At 38.1% G+C, this 24,955-nt stretch overlaps 1 protein-coding gene across 1 annotated transcript in view; it reads left to right on the forward strand.

Annotated features, from left to right (window-relative positions):
* The window catches only part of Cps1 (carbamoyl-phosphate synthase 1), a 109,668-nt gene that overhangs the window by 50,715 nt on the left and 33,998 nt on the right, over positions 1–24,955 (forward strand). The window contains exons 19-25 of the mRNA XM_021199318.2: positions 366–564; positions 2,889–3,065; positions 6,050–6,168; positions 21,262–21,403; positions 22,639–22,704; positions 23,110–23,173; positions 24,420–24,601. Of these exons, the coding sequence (XP_021054977.1) occupies positions 366–564; positions 2,889–3,065; positions 6,050–6,168; positions 21,262–21,403; positions 22,639–22,704; positions 23,110–23,173; positions 24,420–24,601 (949 nt within the window). The remainder of the gene's footprint in view (positions 1–365; positions 565–2,888; positions 3,066–6,049; positions 6,169–21,261; positions 21,404–22,638; positions 22,705–23,109; positions 23,174–24,419; positions 24,602–24,955) is intronic.

A 24,955-nucleotide genomic window follows, 5' to 3' on the forward strand; every position in this document is an offset into this window, starting at 1 on the left:
TTTTGCAGATTTTAATTTAAGTGAACGTTAGACACAGGCAGTGGAAGTAAAATCTTATTTAATCAAGAAACCTATCGATTTTGTGTTGAAACGATGAAGGCTGGAAATTGTAGTAATACAAGATAGGGCTTAAAAGTGGATTCTCCACTGCTGCACGCTTTATCTTGAATCACATTAATTTGTAAGTGGCCAGGAAATATTTATGTGGGGGAGGTTATCAGGTGCGTCTTATACTTTAAAGTAGACTGATGCCAGAATTGCAAAGAAAGATTCCTTCAAGTCTGGAGTCGTTTTCAGTACTTCTTGCTTGGATTTAAAACAACCAAACCAATGAAGGTAGGCTAACTCCGCCCCCTGCCTTACAGCTACCCACTGGCGTTCATTGCAGCGAAGATTGCTCTAGGAATCCCCCTTCCAGAAATCAAGAATGTTGTCTCTGGGAAGACCTCAGCCTGCTTTGAACCTAGCCTGGATTACATGGTGACCAAGATTCCTCGCTGGGATCTTGACCGTTTCCATGGAACATCCAGCCGAATTGGTAGCTCAATGAAAAGTGTGGGCGAGGTGAGTCTGGGAGTTAGTACTACATTCACACTGTATTTGGTCTTAGTGCTCTTGTCAACCCCTTGAGAACATTGAAACTCAAAAGGCTGCCTGGATACTAGCATGCCTGTCTTCCTGGCTGCTGGAAGTTTTGTTTCCTAGTTAGTGTTTTAACGGTCCTTCCTTTGAGGGTTAGTCTATGTTATTTATTACATGATATTTTTATGGATTCAAAGTTCTCTCTCTCTATATATATCTATATCTATCTCTCTCTTTATATCACATACATATATGATACATATCTATCTACCTATTGATCATCAGTCTATATATGTATATGATATTCATCAATATTTGACTAAAACCAAATTTCATCTCATATATATACACACATATAGCATATATATACTGCTATATTTATATAACTATATATATATACATATACATATATATGTCATATGCATCTACCTGAGATGAAATTTGTTTTTTTTTTATTCAAATATAGAAAATAAAACAGTATAAAAGATAATATAGGTGCTGGGAAGACAGTGGGTAAAATGATTGTCGAGTAAGTATGAGGATCTGATTTGGGTCACCAGGGCACACATAATTCAGGAGTGATGGTGTTGGTCTGAAATCCTAGCACGAGGTGGAGATAGGGTTGGGAAGAAGGTGGGAGAGTGGAGACTGTAGACTGGCTGTCCCCTGGCCACCTAATTTAGCCAAATGGCAAGCTCCGGGTTCAGTAAGAGATCTTGTCTCAAAAACTAATATGGAGACGCAGTTTAGGAAGTCATGTGCAAATCAAGCTCTGGTCTTCACAGCACATGGGTAAGTGCATGCCACACACCTACACGCTTACTCACGAATATGCCACACATGTACATAGCACATGGATCAGTAAGTGCATGCCACACACCTACATGCTTACTCACGAATATACCACACATGTACATAGCACATGGATCAGTAAGTGCATGCCACACACCTACACGCTTACTCACGAATATGCCACACACGTACATAGCACATGGATCAGTAAGTGCATGCCACACACCTACACGCTTACTCACGAATATACCACACACATACACAGCACATGGATCAGTAAGTGCATGCCACACATCTACACACTTATTCATGAATATACCACACATGTACAAATGCCACACCCCTAATAGTGTACTGTATGAAATCAGACACCTCCTTTGATGTTAAATACTTGATTTTATTCCATTCATGTGAATCGTGGTTTCATTTTCTTATACTTCACATTATCACATCTGTATGAGAGACAGGCAGAATACATGAGCTCTCACCAACCTTCAAGTACCACTATTCCAAACCGAGAAAGCACAGTGGAATGTTAATCTCCCTTTTGCTGAACTGAAAGGTCCTGATATTTTGTTTATCCCTGCTTCTGAGAAACTCCGTTTACTTCTAATTACATTTGGGACAGAGTAAAAAGGTTAATCTGCTTGAAATTAGTGGTATTTGAATATGTATCATTCACACAGTTGACATAACCATTTTATAATTTGTCATTAATGTGAACTTGAATCTATCTGAGGAATCATGAACGTTTACTGAAGGCAGTATTGTAACCATTGATGTTTTAAATTGGAGCCAAAAACTGTACAGCAATTTACTATTCTGTGGAGAGATTCAAAGGCAACGTTCATCCACTAAAATAACTGGGTAGGCTGCAAGGCCAGATTAAATTTAGTTTTGAGTACTGACTGGTTCAGACTAAATTGTCTCATTTTTTTAATTAGATACAATTAGCTGTAAATATTGTAAAAAAAAAGACATATAAAATTTGTCATGGTGGAATTTAACCTCCATCTAGATTCAAAATCACAACCTATGTGTTATTTATTATGATTCTTAGGGATCTGCTAATATCAATGCTTAGCTATAAAAAAGCCAAGCAGCCATGGTTCCTGACTGCTATTCTTCAGACAGTCTGTTTTCTCCTTATTTGCTTTGTATTCCACAGGACATTGGTGTTTGAAAGGGGGGTCCCTGTGCTCTAGCCATTTGTTCCTCAGTTTAATACTATTATGCTTCAGAACAGGTGCAGGCAATGATTTCCTTATTCTCAGGAAATACAGCTACATTCACTAGCTGTAAAAAACCTAATAAAATGTCAAAGACTCATTGCATTCAAAAGCATGGAGAAAGAGGAAGGGCGACTAGGGAACTGAAGCTCAAAACCTGCGAATACTCTCAGAATCTTTTTTGCAGTTGTCATGTTTTGGAACATATTACGCAGCTAAATTTGTGAGAAACTAAAACGATGTGAGGTTGTTCTTTCAAGAGAACCTCTTATATGTGCATCCCAGGTCATGGCCATTGGTCGCACCTTTGAGGAAAGTTTCCAGAAGGCTCTGAGGATGTGCCATCCATCTGTGGATGGGTTCACTCCCCGGCTCCCAATGAATAAGGAATGGCCAGCAAACCTGGATCTGAAGAAAGAGCTGTCTGAACCCTCCAGCACCCGCATCTACGCCATTGCTAAGGTAATGTGGGATGACCTGAAAAGGCCTCGGAATTTAGTCAGCTTTGCAAACAGTCCAGGGTTTGTGAAGTGCCTTCTGACCTCTTCATGTGAACCTGCACACATACACACTTGCACTTCCTGTCTCTCTCACACACATATAAACATACCCCTTCCTTATTCCTTGTCTTACATACAACATCTCTCTGAATTTCAACAAACATTCTTCTAATTGACTAATAGAAAGATTTTTTTTTTTTTTTTAAATTTAACTTGAAGCTTGGACCCAAGGGCACAATGCACTTTTAAAGGATACTGACACAGCCAAAATGGGCCCTCCTTTTTGTATACACAGCACTATTAATTTAAGAGTTTATAGTTCTGATTTGTCCTTTCTTGTAACCTTTTAGCAAATGCTCCCTGAAAATGGATGAAATTGTATTTAGAGAGGAGCTATGCTGGTATCCTATAGTACATCCTACCAAAGACCCTGACATAATCCCTTTTGCTTTTTTCTGTGTTTAAACATCAGGCTACCTAGACTGTGGCAGTAGGCTTTCCCATGCAATTATCTTATTGGAGGGGTTCCTTATGGAACAAAAAGCCTTGCCTTTCTCAGTCCACCCCCTGGTTCCTTCTAATGCAAATGAAGGGTCATTTTAATCTCCCTTCATATTTACTGTGCTTAGAGTGTTGAAGTTTCAGCCCATCTGATTTTTATGAAAGGTGACTTGGGCATCTGGAATCTGCCTGGTCAGAAATCTCTAAATGACTTTTTGACATTTAAGGAAGCACCGACATTAATCCCCCAACAGTGTCAAACCACCCCGGGTTCACAAAGCTCCCTTGTTTTTTTTTTTTCCTGTGTGTGTGCATGTGAGATATACTACGGAAAATATGAATTGTATCTTTAAAGAAGAAATCTGACTTATATAACGCCTTGGTAGCAACAGAAACGTGCACTTGGTGATTTGAACTCACCGCAACCCTTACTAGCATTTAGTGACAGGCCTGCAGAGAGCTGACAAAGAAACAGGGATATTTCCTTCAGAGCATTTGATATATACTCTCGTCATACTTACGGGTTTTATGTCTAGAATTGGTAAGTCTTACTGAAATTCTGGGAGAGACTATTATCTTTGATGAATATTTTCTGATCTTGAGTTTTAAGACTGATGTTTTTCAGGAGTGGTGGGGTGCAGCAACAAAGTCAGGTTTTTCTACAAGGCCAAGTCAGTGTGTATACTGTTCTTCTCTTAGTCTTTTATTTAAGAAGCAACGGAGGACATTCATAGGTGTGGGTATGGATGTGTAAATATATAGATACATATATAGATATAATTTTCTCCTTCAGGGGAAGGCCAGTAAATGGATTTTTTTTCTTGAGCCTAGCAATCTCGTTTCTGCCACTTGAAGCAGATGAAAAAGAATCGCATTTTCTAGTTCCCAGCCCGGTTGTAAAACACAGGCAAATCTCTCATTCTTTTCTAACAGACTTACAAAGGATGGGGATGCAGGGCAAACGTGCGGAGGTTCATCCTGCTCAGAGCATGCTGTGTACAAGCAAGAAGTGCAGGCTTGAGGATATAAATTATTGTCTGCCCGAGTGCTGGGACAGGGAACTGATTCCTGTCTGTTAGAGGTCATCATTACTGCTCATTTCCACAGCAACCAGGGACTTGGTGATTCTGACAAAGAAATAAGGACAGTGCAGGACTGAAAGAGAAAAAGAATAGAGGGAGGGTGGGACTCCCCACCTGCTTTCATGATTCTCAGGAGAGGGCAAGTCACTCTGAGGTCTGGCTTTTGCAGAATCCTTATTTCAGTATGATTGGGTCACCACCTCTTTTGATTTGGGGAGAATGCAGGCATTAGTTTTTATTTGGAGAACATTTCACCAGCCTCAAATGTGTTTGGGGTCACAATGGACTTCATTCCAGTGGGAGCAAGATGGAGTAGTTAACAGTGTGGGAAGATGATGTCTAAGGACTGGAAGGCCGGCTTTATGATGGAAGCAGGCCTGACTATAGGTTCTTCTTCCTCTCAGGGAAATAGCTACCAGATTTTGGGACCTTGTTCACTTTACATCATCAGATGTAATCTTTATTTAATCTGTAAAAAGCATGAAGAACTTAATTTCTAAGTACCTTCTATTGCTAATGCCTGGCAACTTTTAGTCTCTTAGGGACTAAGACCAATGCAGATTTTGTAGACAAGATCGCGATTTTGTGAAGAGTTACATAAGAGTAATACAAAGTTAAAAAAGAAAACATGGCTTTGAGTTGTTTTCATAAAGTGCTATTCTAGTCAAGTGAGCTGTGAACCATGCTATAGCTCAAAGCTTACAATCATGGACTCTCTTATAGTAGAAATAAGTAAAGATTTAAGAAAACTCTGTGAGTTGACTATAACATCAGAGTTACTAGTTATTTTCATTTCTCTTCTGAGTTTAAAAAGATAAAATGTTTTTCTAATATAGTTTTGAAACAGATATTATATGTCTATTATTGTTCACATTTGTATAAATACAAATGTGCATATTTTGGGTTTAGGAGGTATGGTTTGGGGAGTTATATAGTTTGCTAGTACCCTAGTCAGCTCAGTGGGTAGACTACTTTGCTTCTTTAGATTGTTAAAGTACTCTTAAGAAAATGATGGGAGCTGCCAATAGAGTAGGTTTGTAATGTCATTAGATCCTTCTTTATACCAATAATACATAGTCTAGGAAATAATAACCTAGCCAAATAAGGAGGAGGAGACAGGACCTGTTAAGACTGTTGTGAGCACACATTCCTCTTGTGCTTTCTCTGAATGACATTTGTGGGTGCAGTTACCAGCATCCTAGGTTGATTTCCAGGAATATCCGTGGTTCAGTTTCATCTCTCAGGAGGTAGCCTGGCCCCAGTCTCTCTAAATAATGTGGGAAGGAATGGCTCCTATGTTTTCAATTAAACGAGACATTTAGAAAATGGTTGCCATGGAAAGTGTTTGTTTTTCTTCTGGCAGGCCTTGGAGAACAACATGCCCCTTGATGAGATTGTGAAGCTCACGTCCATTGACAAGTGGTTTTTGTATAAGATGCGTGACATTTTAAGCATGGATAAGACACTGAAGGGGCTTAACAGGTAAGAGGATCGCTTTGAACCACTCTGTATTTTCAGTGCAGTGCTTGAACTCCCCTTTCATGCAGTTGGCCCAAGAGTCTGCCTCAGTGAGCTAAATGATGCCGACATAGGGGAAAGAGACAACTGTCATTTTCTCACATACTATGTTTTGAAAGGCATTTATTAATATTTTGAATCATTTTATACTTTTATTGGTGACGTCAAATATTGCACTTGTTTAAACTAAGTCTTTAGAGCTCAGAGTTAGCTAGAGTACATTTATAAATATTTAATGGTTTACATATTATTAATAAGAAATTAAAAAAATAATATTCTGATTTTCAGTTTTGAATCCTAGTTCTGCTTTTTATGTTAACCTACAAATCACTATGTGTTGATAGAGAATTTATTCTCCTTGTATTCTACTGATATTATCAAAATGGGGACTTTTAGTTCAGGATATAAATGAGCCATACTAATGTGTCTGTTAATACTGACGTGTCTCTCTTTACCTCTGACTAATTTACATTTTAATTTCTTCATGGCCAATTATTTATAAACTTCATTTTATGTTTAGAATGTTCTGATAATGTCAGATATTTAAAATGTATCATTTAAAACTTTTATTTGAACACTGCCTATTGGGTTGTTTCTGGCTTAGTCAGATTTAACACATACATCTTTGAGAAGAGGCTCATCTATTACCAAATTACGATGTAAGATCCTCTTTAGCTTCTCTCCCTAACGCACTGAAACATACTTGTGTTGGAAAGAGATCTCCTTTCTAAGTCTAGGGATATATTTAGAGAAAGAAAGACTTGGAAGTAGACGTTATTTTCAAATGGCTTGGGGAAATGCAGACAATTTAATTACATAAAATGTTGAGGATAATGGGAAATCTGGAACGGGGTTGCTCCTGGGTTTTACCCATGTTAAATTCTTGATTTTGTACACAGGGATTTTGCCAAACAAGGACGGGACTGGTTACCATTGCCTGAAGCTATCCTTTTAAGAGCTTGTGTAAAATGAACAGTAGTCAGCAAATAAGACAGAGATGGAACCTATACATTTGTCTTAGGGTTTTGCTGACTTAGGGTTTCTTTTCTTGGTTTATGACACCAGCAAAACTTCCATGTTGAATTATGTATAGTCTGTTCCACGGCTCAGTTTTAGGCAACAGATTTCAAAGGCTTAAGCACTCCAGTGAAACCACAAGGGGGCGCTAGAGACTCGCAGTGCACCAAACAGCCCCAGAATGAAGAATACCAGATGCTATTGTGATCGAAGTGTGCACTTGATATAAATTCTAATTTGCGAGCGCGGGGTTTGGGGAGAAACTTAATGCTTTAATTGAATAGTTCCTGTTACAGCTAGAAGTCATGTTAAGACTTACAACTAAGCAGAAAAAAGTGTATTTTGATAGAAAAAGGCAAAGGTCTTTGGAGGGTAGGAACAACCCATTGCCGTAGGCAACTTAAAGTATGTCTACTGATTCTGTTGCATGTGCTTGATGATAGTTTGACATTTTTAGTTTCCATTTTCTGATATAAGCATATTCATAATTGAATATTCATTCATTTGTTCATAAAGATCTGTATAGAGCTACCCCAGAGCTTGTAATACGTTTAAAGGTTCAAAAGCATTATCTAGCGTGTGTAAATAGTTTTGATGCTTATTATAGCATGAAATCCAAACACCTGTGGTAAGACTCAAATGGCATTAACCCTAAATTTTGTGTTATTACCTGAGAAATACTGTATGCACTGTTCATGCTCTTTCTGAGGGTCGCTGATTTAAGCACATAGTGACATGATGATTGTTATAAATGCCATATAAATAAGGAACATGTTTGGCCATTGAAGCTAGCTGTCTTGACCCTTCTATGGTATATAAGGGGCTGATGTCAAAAGGATTGCCAAAGTTGACTCGTTTTAAGTACTTGAGACTCAAGTTTTCTGGCCCATGTTTGATCATTCTTACCTTTATCCGGGGCCATGAGATCTTTTATTTCCTCAGAAATTTCTAAATGTCCAGAAAGATTTAGTTCTCAAATAATGCATAATTCCCAAAATAATAGAAACCCCTTATCGTCAGTTGACATTAAGGAGTAGACTTTGTTGCTGGCTTGGATAAGGGTTGAAAAGAGCGGTTGTTCTTTTTTACATTCACATTTGTTTATGATTTACATTGCTCTAAATCCTAAACTGTTCCCGTTTTGGAAAATCTGACTTTGGATGTGGGCCCAGGAGGTAATTATTTATTTGATGTATGTTGAGAGGACTCCAAGTTTCTCCTGCTACTGTGTATCTCTGGTGCCCATGTGCTTAAATCGTCTGCAACTTTCACATAGATTTCTGGGGGAAATTAACAGCAAGGGATCCCAGCCATCGTTGGTGTGATCGTTTGAGGTGGGCTATGCTGTGATGGTCAGATTAGTGTCTTAGCACTGAGTGTCTCCCTTTCAGAACTCAGAACTGATCACTGTTTCACCCACATGCAAGCACAGAAATGGTGACATATACGTTGCTTTGAGGAAAATATCCACTTTTACTATAATAGGGAATAGCCATTATTTAGGCAGCTTCAGTCAAATTTTTCCCCTTTCCACTTGTGTTCACTGACTTTCATGTTGTCTTTAATTATTTACTGCTGATGAAGGACATGCTAGGCAGTTCATCAAATTCATAAATGGCACACTGACATTAATCAACACAAGATAGCACCATTGATGTGAATTATCTGTTTAGGCGCTGAGAAGTTTCTGGTTACTGAATGTGATGAGTTGTCATACAGGGTGTGTGTGTGTGTGTGTGTGTGTGTGTGTGTGTGTGTGTGCTCATGTGCACTGGAATTGGAATTTAGAGGTCCAGTACTTACCAAATTACCTATTAGCTGTGCAATAACAGGTCATCACACATTGATAGATTATCTGCAAGGAGTTTGAGAAGTTAAGACTGAAGTTCTAGAGGAATTAAATGTGCACACATACACAGACATGCATATGTGTATAGTTTAGAGGTGTGTTATGTACCGTCTAGAAGAACTAAGACTACATGTGATAAATGTCTCCGCCAGAGTTACATTTGCCACTGAAGGCACAGTAGCTTTTAATTCCACATAACCAGAGCCTATGATGACCATTTTCATTGTGTTGGCAATGTCCAGACAAAAACAGGCTCTAAGATCCTTTAGCTGGGATAATATCACTGTAATGAAAAATAAATAGGCTCACTTGTTATCAGGAAATACTTTAGGACCTTATGTCCTAAACATGTTATTTATAGCATCAAATTGAATTAAACATCTTTCAACTGAAAGGAAACCATAATATTTAAAGAAATATGAACAGGTCAGAAAAATTATGAGCCCCCTCAATATGCTCTGTTGGCTGCTCAGAAACTGTGTTTTCAAACACCATTCTTTTGGACTCATTCGATATTTCTAATATAGCACTTCAGGGATGCCATCACACCTGCATAATTTACAGATATTTACATAAAAAACCTGGCCAGAGCAAAGCTGTGTGAGCTTCCCAGTTTTCCTTCAAGTGAGTGTTTTAAAGAAGAAACAGCCCGTCTTTGTGACTTTAACAGATGGAAGGTCTCCCACCATTTATGGCGACTGTGATGTTCCTGGAACAGCCTCTTTTACCCTCTGGTTTTCGTGGCACACGATGCCACTTCCTTCGTCATGTTGGAGATAACTGTTTAAAGGAATTTGTTTCCCACCCTTTTAGATGCTCAAAAGTAGTATATATATATATATATATATATATATATATATATATATATATATATAACCTAGTGAGTTATAGTTTAGACTTTAGAAGCTAAGGTTTTGATTTATTTCTCTATGAATGACTGATGTAAAATTGCTGTTTGCTTATGAAAACACAGAAATTACTTTTATCCAATATTCTATGGGCTTCTCTGATTTTTTTATGCTATACCGATTCTGATAATATGAATATTTGCTTCCTTTTCTCATCTCCCCTTACTGCTATAATGAATGAAGTGAAGTAGGGGACAGTGCAGTTTTCAAGGGTCCGGCTTCCATCCGAACTTCACTGTTTGTGTGATAAACTATACCTATTGGTGGGTGCTGAAAAATCACAGGCATGCCTATTGCTTAGGGAAACAATCTCAGGCAAGCCTAGTGAGTTCTGCTTGGGCATTCAAGTGGTAAATTGAGCTCAGTAAAGTCGGCCATTTCCCTGCAGCCACAAACTTCTGGCTGATGTAATAATGCAGGTGTCACCTTAGCTGGAACCGTCCCTTTGAATGCCCTCACCTACACATGCTAGTTTCTATTGACTTTTTATTTAACTTGCTCACAAGGCATGGCAAAATCAGACAAGAACACTTTGTGCTTACATTTGATGGAAGTTTCCAAGGGAAAGTGTCAGCCAAGAGTTGTTAGAACTTACACATAAGAATGAGACTGTCTGTACTTTGGTTTCTAGTGTTAATTTATACTTTCTGGTTTAAAACATCAAATATAGAAGCAACTCAGGGAAACTTATATGACTATAACATACTTGCCTGTTAGGATTTGTTCATTTTGGAATGACATATTTATGGTGCTTTTTATTCCTTTGGATGTAGAAACAGGATGTGGGGGTAGGGCACTTTCGTGCAGTCCTCTGATTTTAATCGCAGGAAGTGGTCTTATACTACTTTACAGCAGTACCAACTTATTGTATTTCTTAGTTTAATCCTAATTATAACACATACCCCCTTATTATTTTACTAGGTTGATATTACAAGGTGCTGAATATGTGATGTTTGAAGTGTTAAACTTGGCAGAAAATCCACTTCTCCAGTCATGACATATTGCTAGTCTCTGTCTTTAGTCTTCATATTCCTAGCCATCTATACAGCACATTTCCTTTTTCTAGTTTTCTTTTGTTCTTTTGATTTTCTGAGACCGTATTTCAGGAAGACTCAGCTTGCCTTGAACTCACTAGGTAGCTGAGTGTGGCCTTGAATTCCTGATGCTTCTGTCTCTACCTCCTATGTGCTGGGATTAGAGGTGTGCGCCATCTTGCCTGGCTATGAAGTTCTTTGACAGTATTAAAATTGAAGAATACTTAAACAAGAATATTTTTTCTTTAAAACAGAAGTATTGCTATGGGAAATTTTTTGCCTCAGAACTAATAGAAAGGTGCATTATATTTTAACTAGATTTTATTTTTTTTATGTGATGAGAGATAGGTTATTTTAAGTAATCTCATGGGTGTAATATGACTCTATTAATTTTAATAATCTAATTATACATGATACAAAAATTTACACAAAACATTTAATGTCCTGAGAAAAACCTCATTTATTAGTTAAATAAGAATGTCATAGTTTGACAATAATTATGAAATTTTCAAGTACAAAAGCATTCTTATGATTCTCGTATGAACAAGATATTTTACTCAAAAGCTTGTCAGAATGGTATTCAGATAATTCATATTATGTTATATATTTCTCAATATTAATTTTACATACCTGAAAAATTTAAAAGCCTTAAGTTGATGAAAAAGCACATATACTCAAATTGCATGAGTATGAATCTATTAGTCATCAATAATTCCTAGGTTATTTATATTGTCACTGTGTCTAATTGCAACATGATGGAACAGGCATTTGTCTGATGTACTTTTCCTTTATTGATTACCGTGTTCATCCACTAGCAATTACTAATGAATATTTATTTGGTACCCATTGTGTACAAGGTCTTGTACTAGGTCCAGTATCATTTGTTGAAGAATAATTTTTAGTTATTAATCTGTCTTCAATGGGCTTATAATCTATATAAATAGCTATACAAGAATAAGCTACATTGATGGACATGGTAAATATGAAAATGTTAATTCAGGGAAATTGAATGAAAACTAAGACTTAGAGGACTAATACTCTTGCATACCTATCTCCTATCTCAACATGAGCAGTCTCAGAAGATCTACATCCATATTTTACTCTATAAATGAGGGCCTTAAAAGCTTAAGTTAATTTTCCAAGGTTTCACAAGTGGTTCATGCTGGAGACAAGTCTGAGTCCAGGTATGCTTTGCTTTAAAATATCCCATTGCTACAGCAGCAGCTTGAAGAAAAAAAATCCTATGAAATAAATCAAGGGGAAGACACTTTCAACAGTCTGGCATAATGTAGAGAGGGGTTGGCGAGATAATTATGGAAGACAATTGAACGAGTCCAGTAAAGTTAATTACAGGGAGATAGGAGGGAAGTCATAGATAGGTGCATTATGAGAAACATGTACTGGGAGAGTAGATAAATTCTACTTAGGAAGTGAGAAATTATGATTGCTGGTATTTTTATGCTAACTTTAATGAAAGTGAGAGTCTTAACTATTGAGTGAAGACAGTGTAAGATTCAATTGAATGTTGTCTAACTATTTGGCCACAGTTGTAAGAGTTGAAGCTACAGAACATCACCATTCTATAATTATCATATGCATGGCATCGCCTTCAAAATTAAATGACAAATTCCACTAGGGATAATAGTAAGTATGCAAATATCTTAATATGCTTTTTTAAGTTAAAATTTGCTATTTGTGTGCATGTGTGCATGCATGTGTATGATGTTTACGTGTGAATAAAAGCACATGCTATGGTGTGTGTAGTTAGAGTAGTAGAGCTTCCTCTTTCCATTGTGGATGCTGGGATTGAACTCAGGTCTTCAGAGTTTTGTGGCAAGCCCCCTTTACCTGCTGAGCCATCCCACTTGCTTACTATCCTTTTGCACTAGTTGTTTTATAGTAAGAGCCTTTTTTGTAAGAAAGAGTATAAAATAGAGCTCCCCATCCTAAAGAAGAGCATACATCTTAGAATGTATACAAATGATTTAGAGTTATCTATTTATCTTAGATTTTCATGGGAATCAGCATAAAGTGAGCAATTAGTAAAGTTTATATGACAATATACCAATTAAATACAGACACATTATTGGTCTTAATGAAAATCAAAATTTCTCAGTTGTAACTAAGAAGGGAGAAGGAAATCAAACACATGATTCCCGGTTGCTTAAAAAAAAAAAAAAAAAAAAAAAAAACAACCAAATTACCAACTGCGAGATGGATAGTCCAAGAAATAAGCTGACTGTGGTGAAAGACATCATAAATCAGCATCGTTAGGTTCCAATTTTTTCCTAATTATCTAGGAAGGCTCTAGACGAGCCATTTACTAATAAAATAAGATTTATCTAATTGTTTTGTGTCATTAAACAGAGATGATACACATGTAACCACCAAGGACTAGAATAGTTTCAGGATGGATGCTTTATTATTTTTTGAGAATAGTCAACATTTATATTTTTTTTTCTGGGAAAAAAAACTACATCTTCAAAAATGTACATTTTTGGACATTCTTTTGTTTTTTTGTTTTGTTTATTTGAGACAAGGGTTTCTTTGTGTAGCCCTGGTTGTCTCGAACTTAGGATTTCCCTTTCTTCCTTCCAAGTGCTGGGCTTGAAGGCATGTGCTACCACACCTGGCCCCATTTTTGAAGTTTTGATGAGAAACTTTCATGAATATTTTCAATTGTGCTAACAGAGCTGGTTTACTTGGTAAAGAAGGTTGAGGCAAAACTCAGAGACTGTTTTCGATGAAGACATCTGTATTTTTCTTGAGACCTTAAAGCACCTTGGTACTATGTATGATACGGCTGGGAAATAGCACGGTCCTACTTTTTGTAGATGGCACAACTGAGTCACACCCAGGTGCTTGCCATCCCTTATGTCATGTGAGTCAGGCAAGGTCAAGAATTCCAACTCAGTAGCCCTGCCTTCATTTCTAGTCAACAACTCTTTTTCAAAGCTCTTCAGAGGCACAGCTTTTAAACAGACAGTTGGAGATCAGGTCCCTTCAGCTGTCATGTTGTGAGATGCACATTTTCCTGCATGAATAGCTGACCTCACTTAGAGCAGAAATATTGTAATGAACAAGCCCTTTTCTAGAGCTCTTCTGGGGGAACATCCAGGCAGCCTGACAGGGAAGAAGCCCCAAAGGCTTCTTTAGACGACGTAAACAGAAGTTTTAAAGGCACAGGAACCTCAGAGGATATCCTTTTAAAACGTTTGCTTTATTAATAGTAACTTCTAACATACTTACTAATCTGTATATACTTAAAATAGTGCATGAGCCTCCTCTTGCACATGGAGGTGTGGGAAAAACAATAGAGGGGAATGAAAACAGTACTGGCAAAATTACAGAGTGTTGCGCCCCCCCCCCAGGGTATCCTTACATGGTAATGCCTGCGATGCCATTACAGTACATAAAGTCAGACATGGAATGTAGGAGTGAGCATGCCTCAGGTTGGTACCCCAAATGCCTGGGAGCATTCTCTTCAGAACTTCATTGTCCATTTCCAAAGAGTTAAGAACTATGATGTTCATCACTGCCTCAAGGGCTGTATACAAGAATGCAATCTAGGATGTCAAGAGACAAAGGGGGCGGAGGCGTGTGAGCGTACTGAGACAGGGTCTCTCTATAATGTAGCTCTGACAGTTCTGCAAGTCATTGTGTAGACCAGGTTGGCCTCAAGCTCACAGAGATCTGCCTGCTTCTACCTCCCTAGAACTAAAGACATGTACTACCACATCTGGAAATAATTGGTATTTTGGTATAAATAGTCATAGGAAAATTACATTATTAAATTTGACAGAATAGGAGTGGCCTTGACAGACTGAAACTAATATCATAGTATTTCTGAATAACCAGGGATTCTAAAATTTATTCAAAAATGAATATAAGGCTGAGGATGTAAACTAGTGATAATATGATTATTTTTATACCCAAGACATTGGATTCAATCCCCAGCATCACAAAAATAAATAGAAAATTATAAAAAGGAAGACAGGTAATAATACAGAACAAAGACATTGGGACTAGACTAAAAGTTGGAGCTGAGAGTACAGTTTCTATCTTTCAAGCTAAAGTACAGTTTCCCATGATGCTCTCTGTTGAGAATCAGTACTTCAGATATGATGGCATCATGAATGCCAGCTTGACTCAGGTCCTATTGGATCACTTTCAAGATGCTGGGCTTTCTCATAGTGTGGCTCATGTCTGCCCTGTGTATCATGTGCAAAGAGGTAGGTGTGGCATCCCTTCAAAGACCCCATTGCTACAGAGGAACACGCCACGACACTATCAGAAACGAAGAGAGGCCAATAACTTGCAGCTTGTCCCCTCTTTTGTCTTTTGCTTTTCTGAACACCACTCAAGATTTTGCAGAGTGTCTGTCTTCTGTAGTCCTCTTAAGGATATAGGCACGGCCTCTTGCCCCAAAGGAAAAAAGATGAGATGAGAAATAATCTTCCCACCAGTGGCGATAATATGATTGTAGCACAGTATTAATATTTGGAGATGCCAAAAATTATTACCACTGTGGCGCAAACCCAGGGGAGAAGGAGGCGAGGGTTTGCAGGATGAGAACAAGCCGCTCCGTTCTCTGCTATTGCTAGACCTGGGGTCATTTAGTGAGCACCAGGACTAGAGCTCCCAGCTTCTGCCTTCTGTTTTTCCTAAGAGAAAGGACAGTAATAAAATTGCAGGTCCATCTCATAATTGTAGGCTGAGTAAAGTGCTTTTTTTCACATTAGAGCTCGTGCAGTATGGAGGGAAATTTGTTTAGCATGGCTTGTGAGTTGGTGGATAGGGGAAAGCGGTCAAGTGGCAGCGAGGACCCTGCGAGTGCAAAGCTCCCCTAGTAATTGTGATGCTGCAGGCGCGCTCCTCCAGTCCCTTAATAGATTTCCTCAGCTCCTCGAGCCAAGTGAAAATTTCCTCATTAAGGAGAACTTATTCCATTTCCTTTCATCATTTATTATTGAAGACCAAGTGTGAGTGGGGGAAGTCTCCAAGATTACAAGGTAGAATTTTAAACAACAACAACAAGAAGATCCACACGGGGCGTGGAAACGAGAAAGAGAGAGGAAACGGAGAAAGAAAGAGGGAAACTTGTATTGTTTATAACCCCAGAGAACACACAAGAGATTTCCTGCCGGAGAAGCTGAGTCATGATGTCTAACCCGTAAAAGATTACAGCGGAGTCTGTAAAAGTCCTATTGTCTTGATTTAAGATGATTTATTTCCTAAAATTTCACTCGTTTATTCTGCGCTGCTAAGTAGAGAGACGCTGGGGATTCTGAGAGCGCTGTGTCCCAGGCATGAGGTGTGACATTGTCGTGTAGCGCGTAGATTTTGCTTTTTGCTATGACGTGATGAAAGTCCAGTCTTTGAAGACTTTACCTTTGAACTCTGAAAAGAAAAGCAGGTTGGGCAAATAAAAGTTGTATCTACAGCATAGTTTAGAAGATGTACCTCTTCTATGTAAAATAGATTAAATAGATTAAATCTATGTAATATAGATTTAATGTACAAATGTTTAAAAGTGTGAAAATAAACCTGATCCCAGCACACACACAAATATCCAATAATAGAAGAATCATTTATTGCACGTGTTTAAAAACCCTGTGCTTTATTTAGTGTGCTGTGTTCCAACTGATCACTCTCCTAGCTGGGTATAATGCTCCCTTGATTTATAATATAACGTAAATGGAGCATTCCCCACTGAGGATTTAAAACATAGTTTTGAATACAAATTCAGCATTTATCTTTCTTTTAGCAATTATTGTGCTTTGTGTATATTCCAAATGAAGATTTTTTTTTTAAATTTTCCTTTGGAAAAATAAAATTGCTATTTTTCCCTTTCCCTAAAATACAACTCTAACTAGTTTGAAAAGAAAGAAAGAGAGGAAAGGAAAAAGCAAAAATAAAAACCAAGTTTTTGTGATGATGAGAGAGGCCGTCCTGTTTAGAGGAATGTAGGTGTGGGCAGGAAAAGAGGAGGTGCATCTGAGGCTGATAAAGGAGGTTCTTGGTCGTTTAGGTCGGTGCTTGTCAACCTCCCTATCTCTGTGATCCTTTAATAACAGCTCCTCATGTTGTTGTGATCTCCAACTATAAAATTATCTTTGTGGCTACTTCATAACTGTAGTTTTGTTACTGTTATAATCATAACAGGAACTATCTGTGTTTTCCACAGATGGTCATAAGTGACCCCTGTGAGAGAATTCCCTTGACCCAAAAAGGTTGCAGCCCACATGTTGAGAACCACCTATTTAGATACAATTGAATTATCCTGAACTCCGAGGAAGTTTAACCTTATCTGATTCACAGGCCCTGTGCTAATAAATCATGCCTTTAAACCATTTCTTCTTCTTATTGTAACGGGGTACAAAATGAAGGTTTGTATCAGAACAGGTTGGGATAAAGTCATTTTTCTTCCGTGTACGATGACACGTCAGCCAACTTTGTTTTGCACAGAAGCGAGAGACAGAGATAGCCTGCTCTCTGCTTTGGGGGTTGGTCTACTTCTGATCAGGCAGCTGAAAGGGATCTTACGTAACTTTGTTTTTGAAACTGTCACAGTGGTCAGAATTAGCCCCCATTCCTCACCGAAGATGACTGAAAATTGCTTTATAATGTTTCAGGTCTAAAAGCAGAAATTAATAGCAGAGAAGAATCTTATAAAAATCGTTTGTGGACTTAACACAATCCCAGATGTCTAGTATTTGCTTTCATTTACTGTATGAACACTGATTTAATAGTTAGTCTGGTTCAGTGAGCTCTAATTCTCAAGACATGTCAAAGCACCATGTCTGTTGTTGATCTAGTTACTGAACAGTCGATGTTAAAATAGTTCATTTGTTTACTATAAAATTCTTCTAAGAATCAGATTGTTATCCTAAAATTTGCACTGTGCATCTAGCTTGATGCATTTGTTGCAAAATTCTCACCTGGTATGACATGCAGGGGTGCCTTTCAGAACAGCTCTGGTATAGCACATACCTGCTAACGGCTGTTTGTCCATATCTAATGCACTGAGACTTATTTGTATGTGAACATTTTGGATTTTATCTCCCGTTGCTCACTTCTGAAACATGTACAGAGTCACCAGGCATGGAAGCAGGGATGACACAACAGTGACCTACCTGCTCTGCTGACCCTGGTCAGGTTCCTGTGCACATTCTAGCTGCAGACTCTCAGTGTGTTTTCATATCTGCCATGAACATGGCTGTGCTAGGTTACTTTGCATACAGGTATAGACTGTCGATCACCACCCTTCACTGTTACAGAGCTGAACTGACTTTACGTTTATTTTCTCAGCCTGATGCTGCTGTGGTATTTCTTACATGCAACCACCTGACCTCATGGTACCCCATGCAGCTTATCCCTATGCAAGTTATTTCATATCCATGTCATTCCTTTCATATTCTTTCATATTTCCTTGGGCATCACTTACCAGTAAAAATTTCCAGAAAGAATATTCTGTAAATTGCATTGCTGGAAAAAAAATGACTGATAGCTTGGTATGGCTATCAAGCAAATTGAAAGGTGAGGAACTACCGATATAAAATTTAAGTTTATAAAAAAAGTCTTTATATTTAAATAACCAGAGGGCTGGTGACTTGCATCGTGGACAGCACAGTTATTGAACATGTAGCAAGGGCTTGACATATTTTAGTGCATAACAATAGAAATATCAGTAATTCAACAATTTTTTTTAGGAAAATGCATTGCTATGATGAAATATGTCAAAACCTGCATATGTTAAAACTCTAAATAGCAATTAAACAACAAGTTCAAGGCACTGGGAGGAATGACAGAAGAGGCTTTGGGTCCAACAGGAAAACAAATTAACTTGGGAGAGTCAAAGCAGAAATAATCTACTGCAAAACCGATACTAAAGTGTAAGGAAATAGCGCACACAAACACAAAATTTTATTTGTAATACAGTAATAATTGAATTCTTCTTGTAGATAGTCTCCAGTATGTTCAGAGGGTGGTCTTCAAGATATAATGAAGCAAACTTACATAATACAAATTAATGTCTTTTGGACTTAACCCATTCACCCATTGAAGAGGATAAAATGTGTATTGGTAAATACCTACCTTCTGTAGGGCAGTGTCTGGGCACTGAAGACAATATACAGAAGAGAGATGTGGGTAATATAGCCTCAGAAGCTCACATGTGTCCCAGGGACATAGAGCATATTCTTCATGCTAAATACACAGTAAGACGAGACATACAAAATACATACCAAATGTTCAGTGTGCCTATTTTAACACACTTCATTTGCTGCCTGTGTTATAGTTGTTTAATAATAGCATTTTTATATTGCACAAAGTTTTAAATGATGCATTTAAATTTTGTTTACATTGTTCCTTTGCCATTTGAAATAATTTACTTTGAGAAAATACTTAAAACTTTTATTCTTTGACAATTTCAAATATGTAATGGTACATTTTAATGACTTTTGTCGTCCCCATGACCCTCCTCTTATCCTCTCCTGATCCTTTCTTCACAAAAATTCTCATGTTCATTTCTAAAAATTATTTACTTTGTTTCTATGTGTATGAGTACTTTAGCTGCATGTATATATGTACATCATGCATGTACCCCCTTGGTGGCTGCAGGGGTCAGAAGATGCCATTAGATGTCCTTTAACAGGGGTTACACACTGTTGTGAGTCTCCATGTGTGTGCTGGAACGGAATCCAGGTCCTTTGTAAGGGCAACAAGAGTTTTTAATGCTCTTAGCCTGAGTTGTCTCTCCGGTTCCATGCCAGCTTTTATTCTTTCCTTTTTTGTTTCTTTCATTCCTCCATTCCTTCCCCTTTCTTTCTCTCTTCCTTCCTTCCTTCTTCCCTCCCTCCCTTCCTTCCTCCCTGCCTCCCTTCCCCCTCCTTTCCTTTCCTCTTTCTTTGTTTCTCTCTCTCTCTCCCTCTCTTTCTCCTCTCTCTCTCTCTCTCTCTCTCTCTCTCTCTCTCTCTCTCTCCCTCCCTACTTCTCCCCCTCCCCTTCTCCCTCTCTTTCTTTCTTCTCCCCTTGCCCCCCAAACGCCATGTTGGTTTAATTATGGCTGCTTGCCTGAATTTGAGCTAGGGTTATTTACGAAACCAAGGGTAATTTACCAGTAGTTATTCTACTGAATCAAATGATTTGTCCTCCTCTTTAAGTATATACTATTCAAGTTTTATGAAAATGTTTTATTTACTGTGAGTTAGATCTTCTGATATCACAGCTATGTATTTCAGTTTTACTGGATTAAATACTAAACCATTGTAATTTAATTTTATTGTGTCAGATATTGCTGGAAGGAGCCCTCAGGTATCGGGCAATAGATGGTTTACAGTAATATTTCATTTTTATGCACCTTGGTTCTTTACCAATTATTTTTCTATTGGTTTTGAAACTTAGGTTCAAGGGTGGCTTTAATCACTTTTGTGTCTTTTCTGTTACACTGAATATTAGACTAATAATTTCATTTATTTAATAAACATTTGTCTGTGGACCAGATAATGTGCTAGGCTTTGGGAATAATCTGGTAAATGAAATGTTTGTGGAGAGAGTGTGCAGTCTTGTGTAATGTTGGAAAAACAGTTCCAATAGATTCCTGTTGCACACAGATCAAGAACTAGAGTAAAAGTCCAATATTGAAAAGGTAGCCACAGATTTAGGAATCACCATGCAGCCAGGCCCATGGATCCCACAACAGTGGCTACACACACAAAGGGGGAGATGTGGTCTGACTGGATCGGGGGTCAAAGGCCGAGGCTGGACAAAAGCTGCACCAGTTGCAATGGATGTAAGACAGGGTGGGACGGGTGGAGAGACCCATGTGGCAACTCTGGCTTTCTACGGTCACTTAACTGTATAAAAGGTAGTCCCTAGTTATTACCGAAGAAGAAAATTCATTAGAACCATAAACATGAGATTTTAAAGAGATGAGGGAGAGAGACGGAGAGACAGAGAGACAGAGAAAGTCAGAGAGAAAGAGAGACAGACAGAGAGAGACAGTGAGAGAGAGAGACAGAGACAGAGAGACAGAGACAGTGAGAGACAGAAGTTTGCAGAGATGTCAGCATTGCCAATGCCAGAGGCTTGAAGAATATATGTTTATGAATTTTTGAAAGGAAAGAGCCATGGATATGTGTAGAGATGGAATATAAGAGTATATCTGGCACATTTCGAACACTTCACGGTTTCACTCAGCACTTGTATTTGGTTTGAGCTTAAATCTTTCTTTTCCATTAAATCCCAGTGAGTCTGTTACAGAAGAAACTCTGAGAAAGGCTAAGGAGATTGGGTTCTCAGACAAGCAGATTTCAAAATGTTTGGGACTGACTGAAGCCCAGACAAGAGAGCTGAGATTAAAGAAAAACATCCACCCTTGGGTTAAACAGGTAATGCGATATCTCTATCGAGGACTTTTGTTTTGACATGTAGGCATCATCTCAAACTTAGACTGAACGAAGCACGCTCAGAAGATGACTCCGCTTATCTGACTGAGGACCATGACATTGTTAGGTTCACTCAGCACAGGGTGACACGTTCCTGAAGGAATAAGGATGAAGGGACAGTGCGATGTAAAGAAAATATGATTTCTATGCTTTCAATACAGTAACCAAAATTATCTCTGCCTTTGACCTATGTCTAGCATATATGTAGTGACAGAAATCTTGGTGTAATAATATATGGGTCAGCACAGGGGCTGAGCCTCTGGAAAAAAAAATCATTATCTCTTTGGGCACTAACTTTTTAAAAGGTCAATACTTTATTTTAAGTGCCCCATCATTATGGTTCATTCATATTCATCGTGGTGGGGCTGGATGTAATGATCTCATCTAGCATTAGTGACAATCACACATGAACATTCATAGGTATGCCATTTGGTTGGCTCTCTCTCTCTCTCTTTTTTTTCTCTCTTAATGGAAGGAGTGTTTTGGCTTAAAGTACCACCAGCTGCTTTTTGTCCTTTAGAATCATTGACTTTTCTCTGTGGGTTTAAGGCGCACATGTAAGCCCTTAGGTCACAAGCTGGATTCTAAATATTTTCTGCTCAGCGATTATTACCTTTCTTTTTTCTTACCAGCTTCGCACCAGCTTGCCCTGTCAGCCCCAAATTCTTGCTCTCTAAGCTGAGCCAGTGACCCTTGAGAGTAGAATTGATTTACCTTTTCCAATTATGTCCAATGAGATCAGGATTCCCCACCGCCTGTTTGCGCTTTCTTGTATCTGTGCTACCCATTAGTACTATCACTAACGTAAATCCTATACATTAATTTGCAAACTGAAAACATTCTTCTGTGTAGGGCATTTTTGGTCTGACTTAGACTTTGTACATAGCCGCTTTAGGTGCCTGGTTGAATAAGTGGTTCTTGTGACCTATGAACATTTTATGTGGGTGGTACACTGCAGGGTTCCAAGGAAGCACTGAGCAATCTCTAGTTATTTACTGCTCAACTGTTATTTCTTTTGTCTCTTTGGTTTTCAGAATTAATAAGTGCCTTGGTTATATATAACTACGATGTATGACAGTATTAGATCTTAAAGAAATATGGGAATAACATGAAACTTCCAGTCTTTAAAAACTGTAAAGAGTAGAAACTTTATCACTTAAACAAATTTTCTCTTGCAGATTGATACATTGGCTGCAGAATACCCATCAGTAACAAACTACTTGTATGTTACCTACAATGGCCAGGTAGGAACTACAAAGGTCGTCACGTGTAGATTGCTCTGGGTTTAGGGCTGGCCTACCTTAGGGAGTGCATAGGTTTCACCTCTGATTATCGGCTGACCTTGGTAATAGATGCCAGGTGAGAAAGATGCCACAAGGAATGTCTGAACTCATTCCGTTAGGAATTGCCTTAACAATGGAACTAAGCAGGGGTGAGGGTGTTCTGCATTCTCATGACTAAGTTGCAAATCTTGAGTTACATCAACTTAGAAAATAAATAGAGCTTCTGTGAGAATACTTTATATTTAGGGATTTTCTAAGACTAATAGAGGCGCATGTGAAAAAGACACACTTAAAGACAGGGAGAGTAGTCTAATTAGATGGAATAATAACATTATAATTTCAATATTTTTTTCTTTTTCCCCTCAGGAGCACGATATCAAATTTGATGAACATGGAATAATGGTTCTGGGCTGTGGTCCATACCACATTGGTAATGTGACAACATGTGGATATAAGACTTTAGAGTTTTCTAGCACCCTTTATAAATATTGATTTCATTATTCTAAGAGTTCACCAGACAAATATTGTCATAATAAATGTTTCACAGTTTAGGAAACTGAGTTACAGAGAAATAATATTTAAACTTATGAAGTAAGTGATTTAGTCGCAAAAAAAGTGGGACTCAACCACAAATCACGACTACAAATTCCTCCTCCTTTTGTATCACTATATTACATCATAATTTTCACTCTTGGTCATAAAGAAGGGCAAAAAGAAATCAAATCTAACTCTCTCCCCAGGCTGGCCCTAAAGCGTGGATGTAATTCTAAGGCTGCTGCCTCTCAAAGGCCTCACCTCAAAAGACTGTGGCTAAGGACTGTGTTTCCAGCACACTGATGTGAACTTTACCTATTTGTATCACTTATCTGTATTTGGTTTATGGCTGTAAAACCTAAAAACATTTTATGGCCATCTAAGCTCTTCTCTTTGGAATGTTTCCTTCAACCTTTGATTTTTATGTGATTCATTCATTACTGCCATCATACATTGTGGTTCAGAGAAGAGCTAAACTTGATGATCAAGTACACGCATACCTGACAATGAGGAGCACGCAGCCACAAGTGGATAAACATATTTTGATAAGACTTTTTAGAAGATAATGTCCTAATGCAAAGCATTCGTATGAGTGCTTTTGCCTCAATGGCATCCCAGCAGAGTGATATTTTGAGTCATTTAGGCCTTTATTATGCTTAGATTAGCTTTTTAGAAGGTCACACACTCTTAAAAAGGACAGGACTCTTCAGTCAGTGAAAATATGTCAGAGCTGCAAGTGACCTCAGGGGCTGCTGGGTCATGCCTCTAAGAGTAATTAAGTGAAAGAGTTAAAGCAGGACCTCAAGTGTTCTAATAGCTGGCTTAGCTGTTTAGTCTATTGAAGTCAGTGTTCTCGCTGAATTTCCTTCATTAAATGAAGTTTATCTTTTTATAGTCCCAGTGACATCGAGACCCAAATTCTTCAAACATGAAGACACTCCTTACCTAGCTTAAGTATAATTCAAGCCAACATTTCATTATTGTCCAGTCAGTCCCTACTCCTCTTACTATTAGCAGAACTTGTAAATAGGTTTAAAATTTTATACTAAGAACTCAGTTGAAAGCATTTACTTCCTTCACCTGTGCTGGCTGGAGAAATATTTCTTCTCTTATTCCTCTTCCTAATATCCTTGTCTCTGCAGGCAGCAGTGTGGAATTTGATTGGTGTGCTGTCTCCAGTATCCGCACACTGCGCCAACTTGGCAAGAAGACAGTGGTGGTGAATTGTAACCCAGAGACTGTGAGCACTGACTTTGATGAGTGTGACAAACTCTACTTTGAAGAGCTGTCTTTGGAGAGAATCCTGGACATCTACCACCAGGAGGTAAAAAGGAAGAAAAAAAAAACAAATCAAAAAGGAGAGATAAATTCAGTGCACATCTTGTATATAATTATATTCATGTGTTCAGATTTATAGTGTAACTCTTTTTAGGACATATCTCCAGTTTCCTCCACTGTCAGATTTTGTAGGGAAACTCCAAAAACAATTGCCCTGGCTTTTTACTTCTCATATCTTGGCATAGAATGGTCATTTCATGCAATATTCCCCCATTTTGTTCATATGCATTCCAACTATGTTGAAAACTCACTGACACATGCTAGTCACATATTAACTAGCATACAGGACTCTCCATAAATATCTTTTGAAATGATTTAAGAGGTCCTATCTTCATACAAT

This window comes from Mus pahari, chromosome 5 (genome assembly GCF_900095145.1).
Source record: "Mus pahari chromosome 5, PAHARI_EIJ_v1.1, whole genome shotgun sequence".
Classification (NCBI taxonomy): Eukaryota; Metazoa; Chordata; class Mammalia; order Rodentia; family Muridae; genus Mus; species Mus pahari.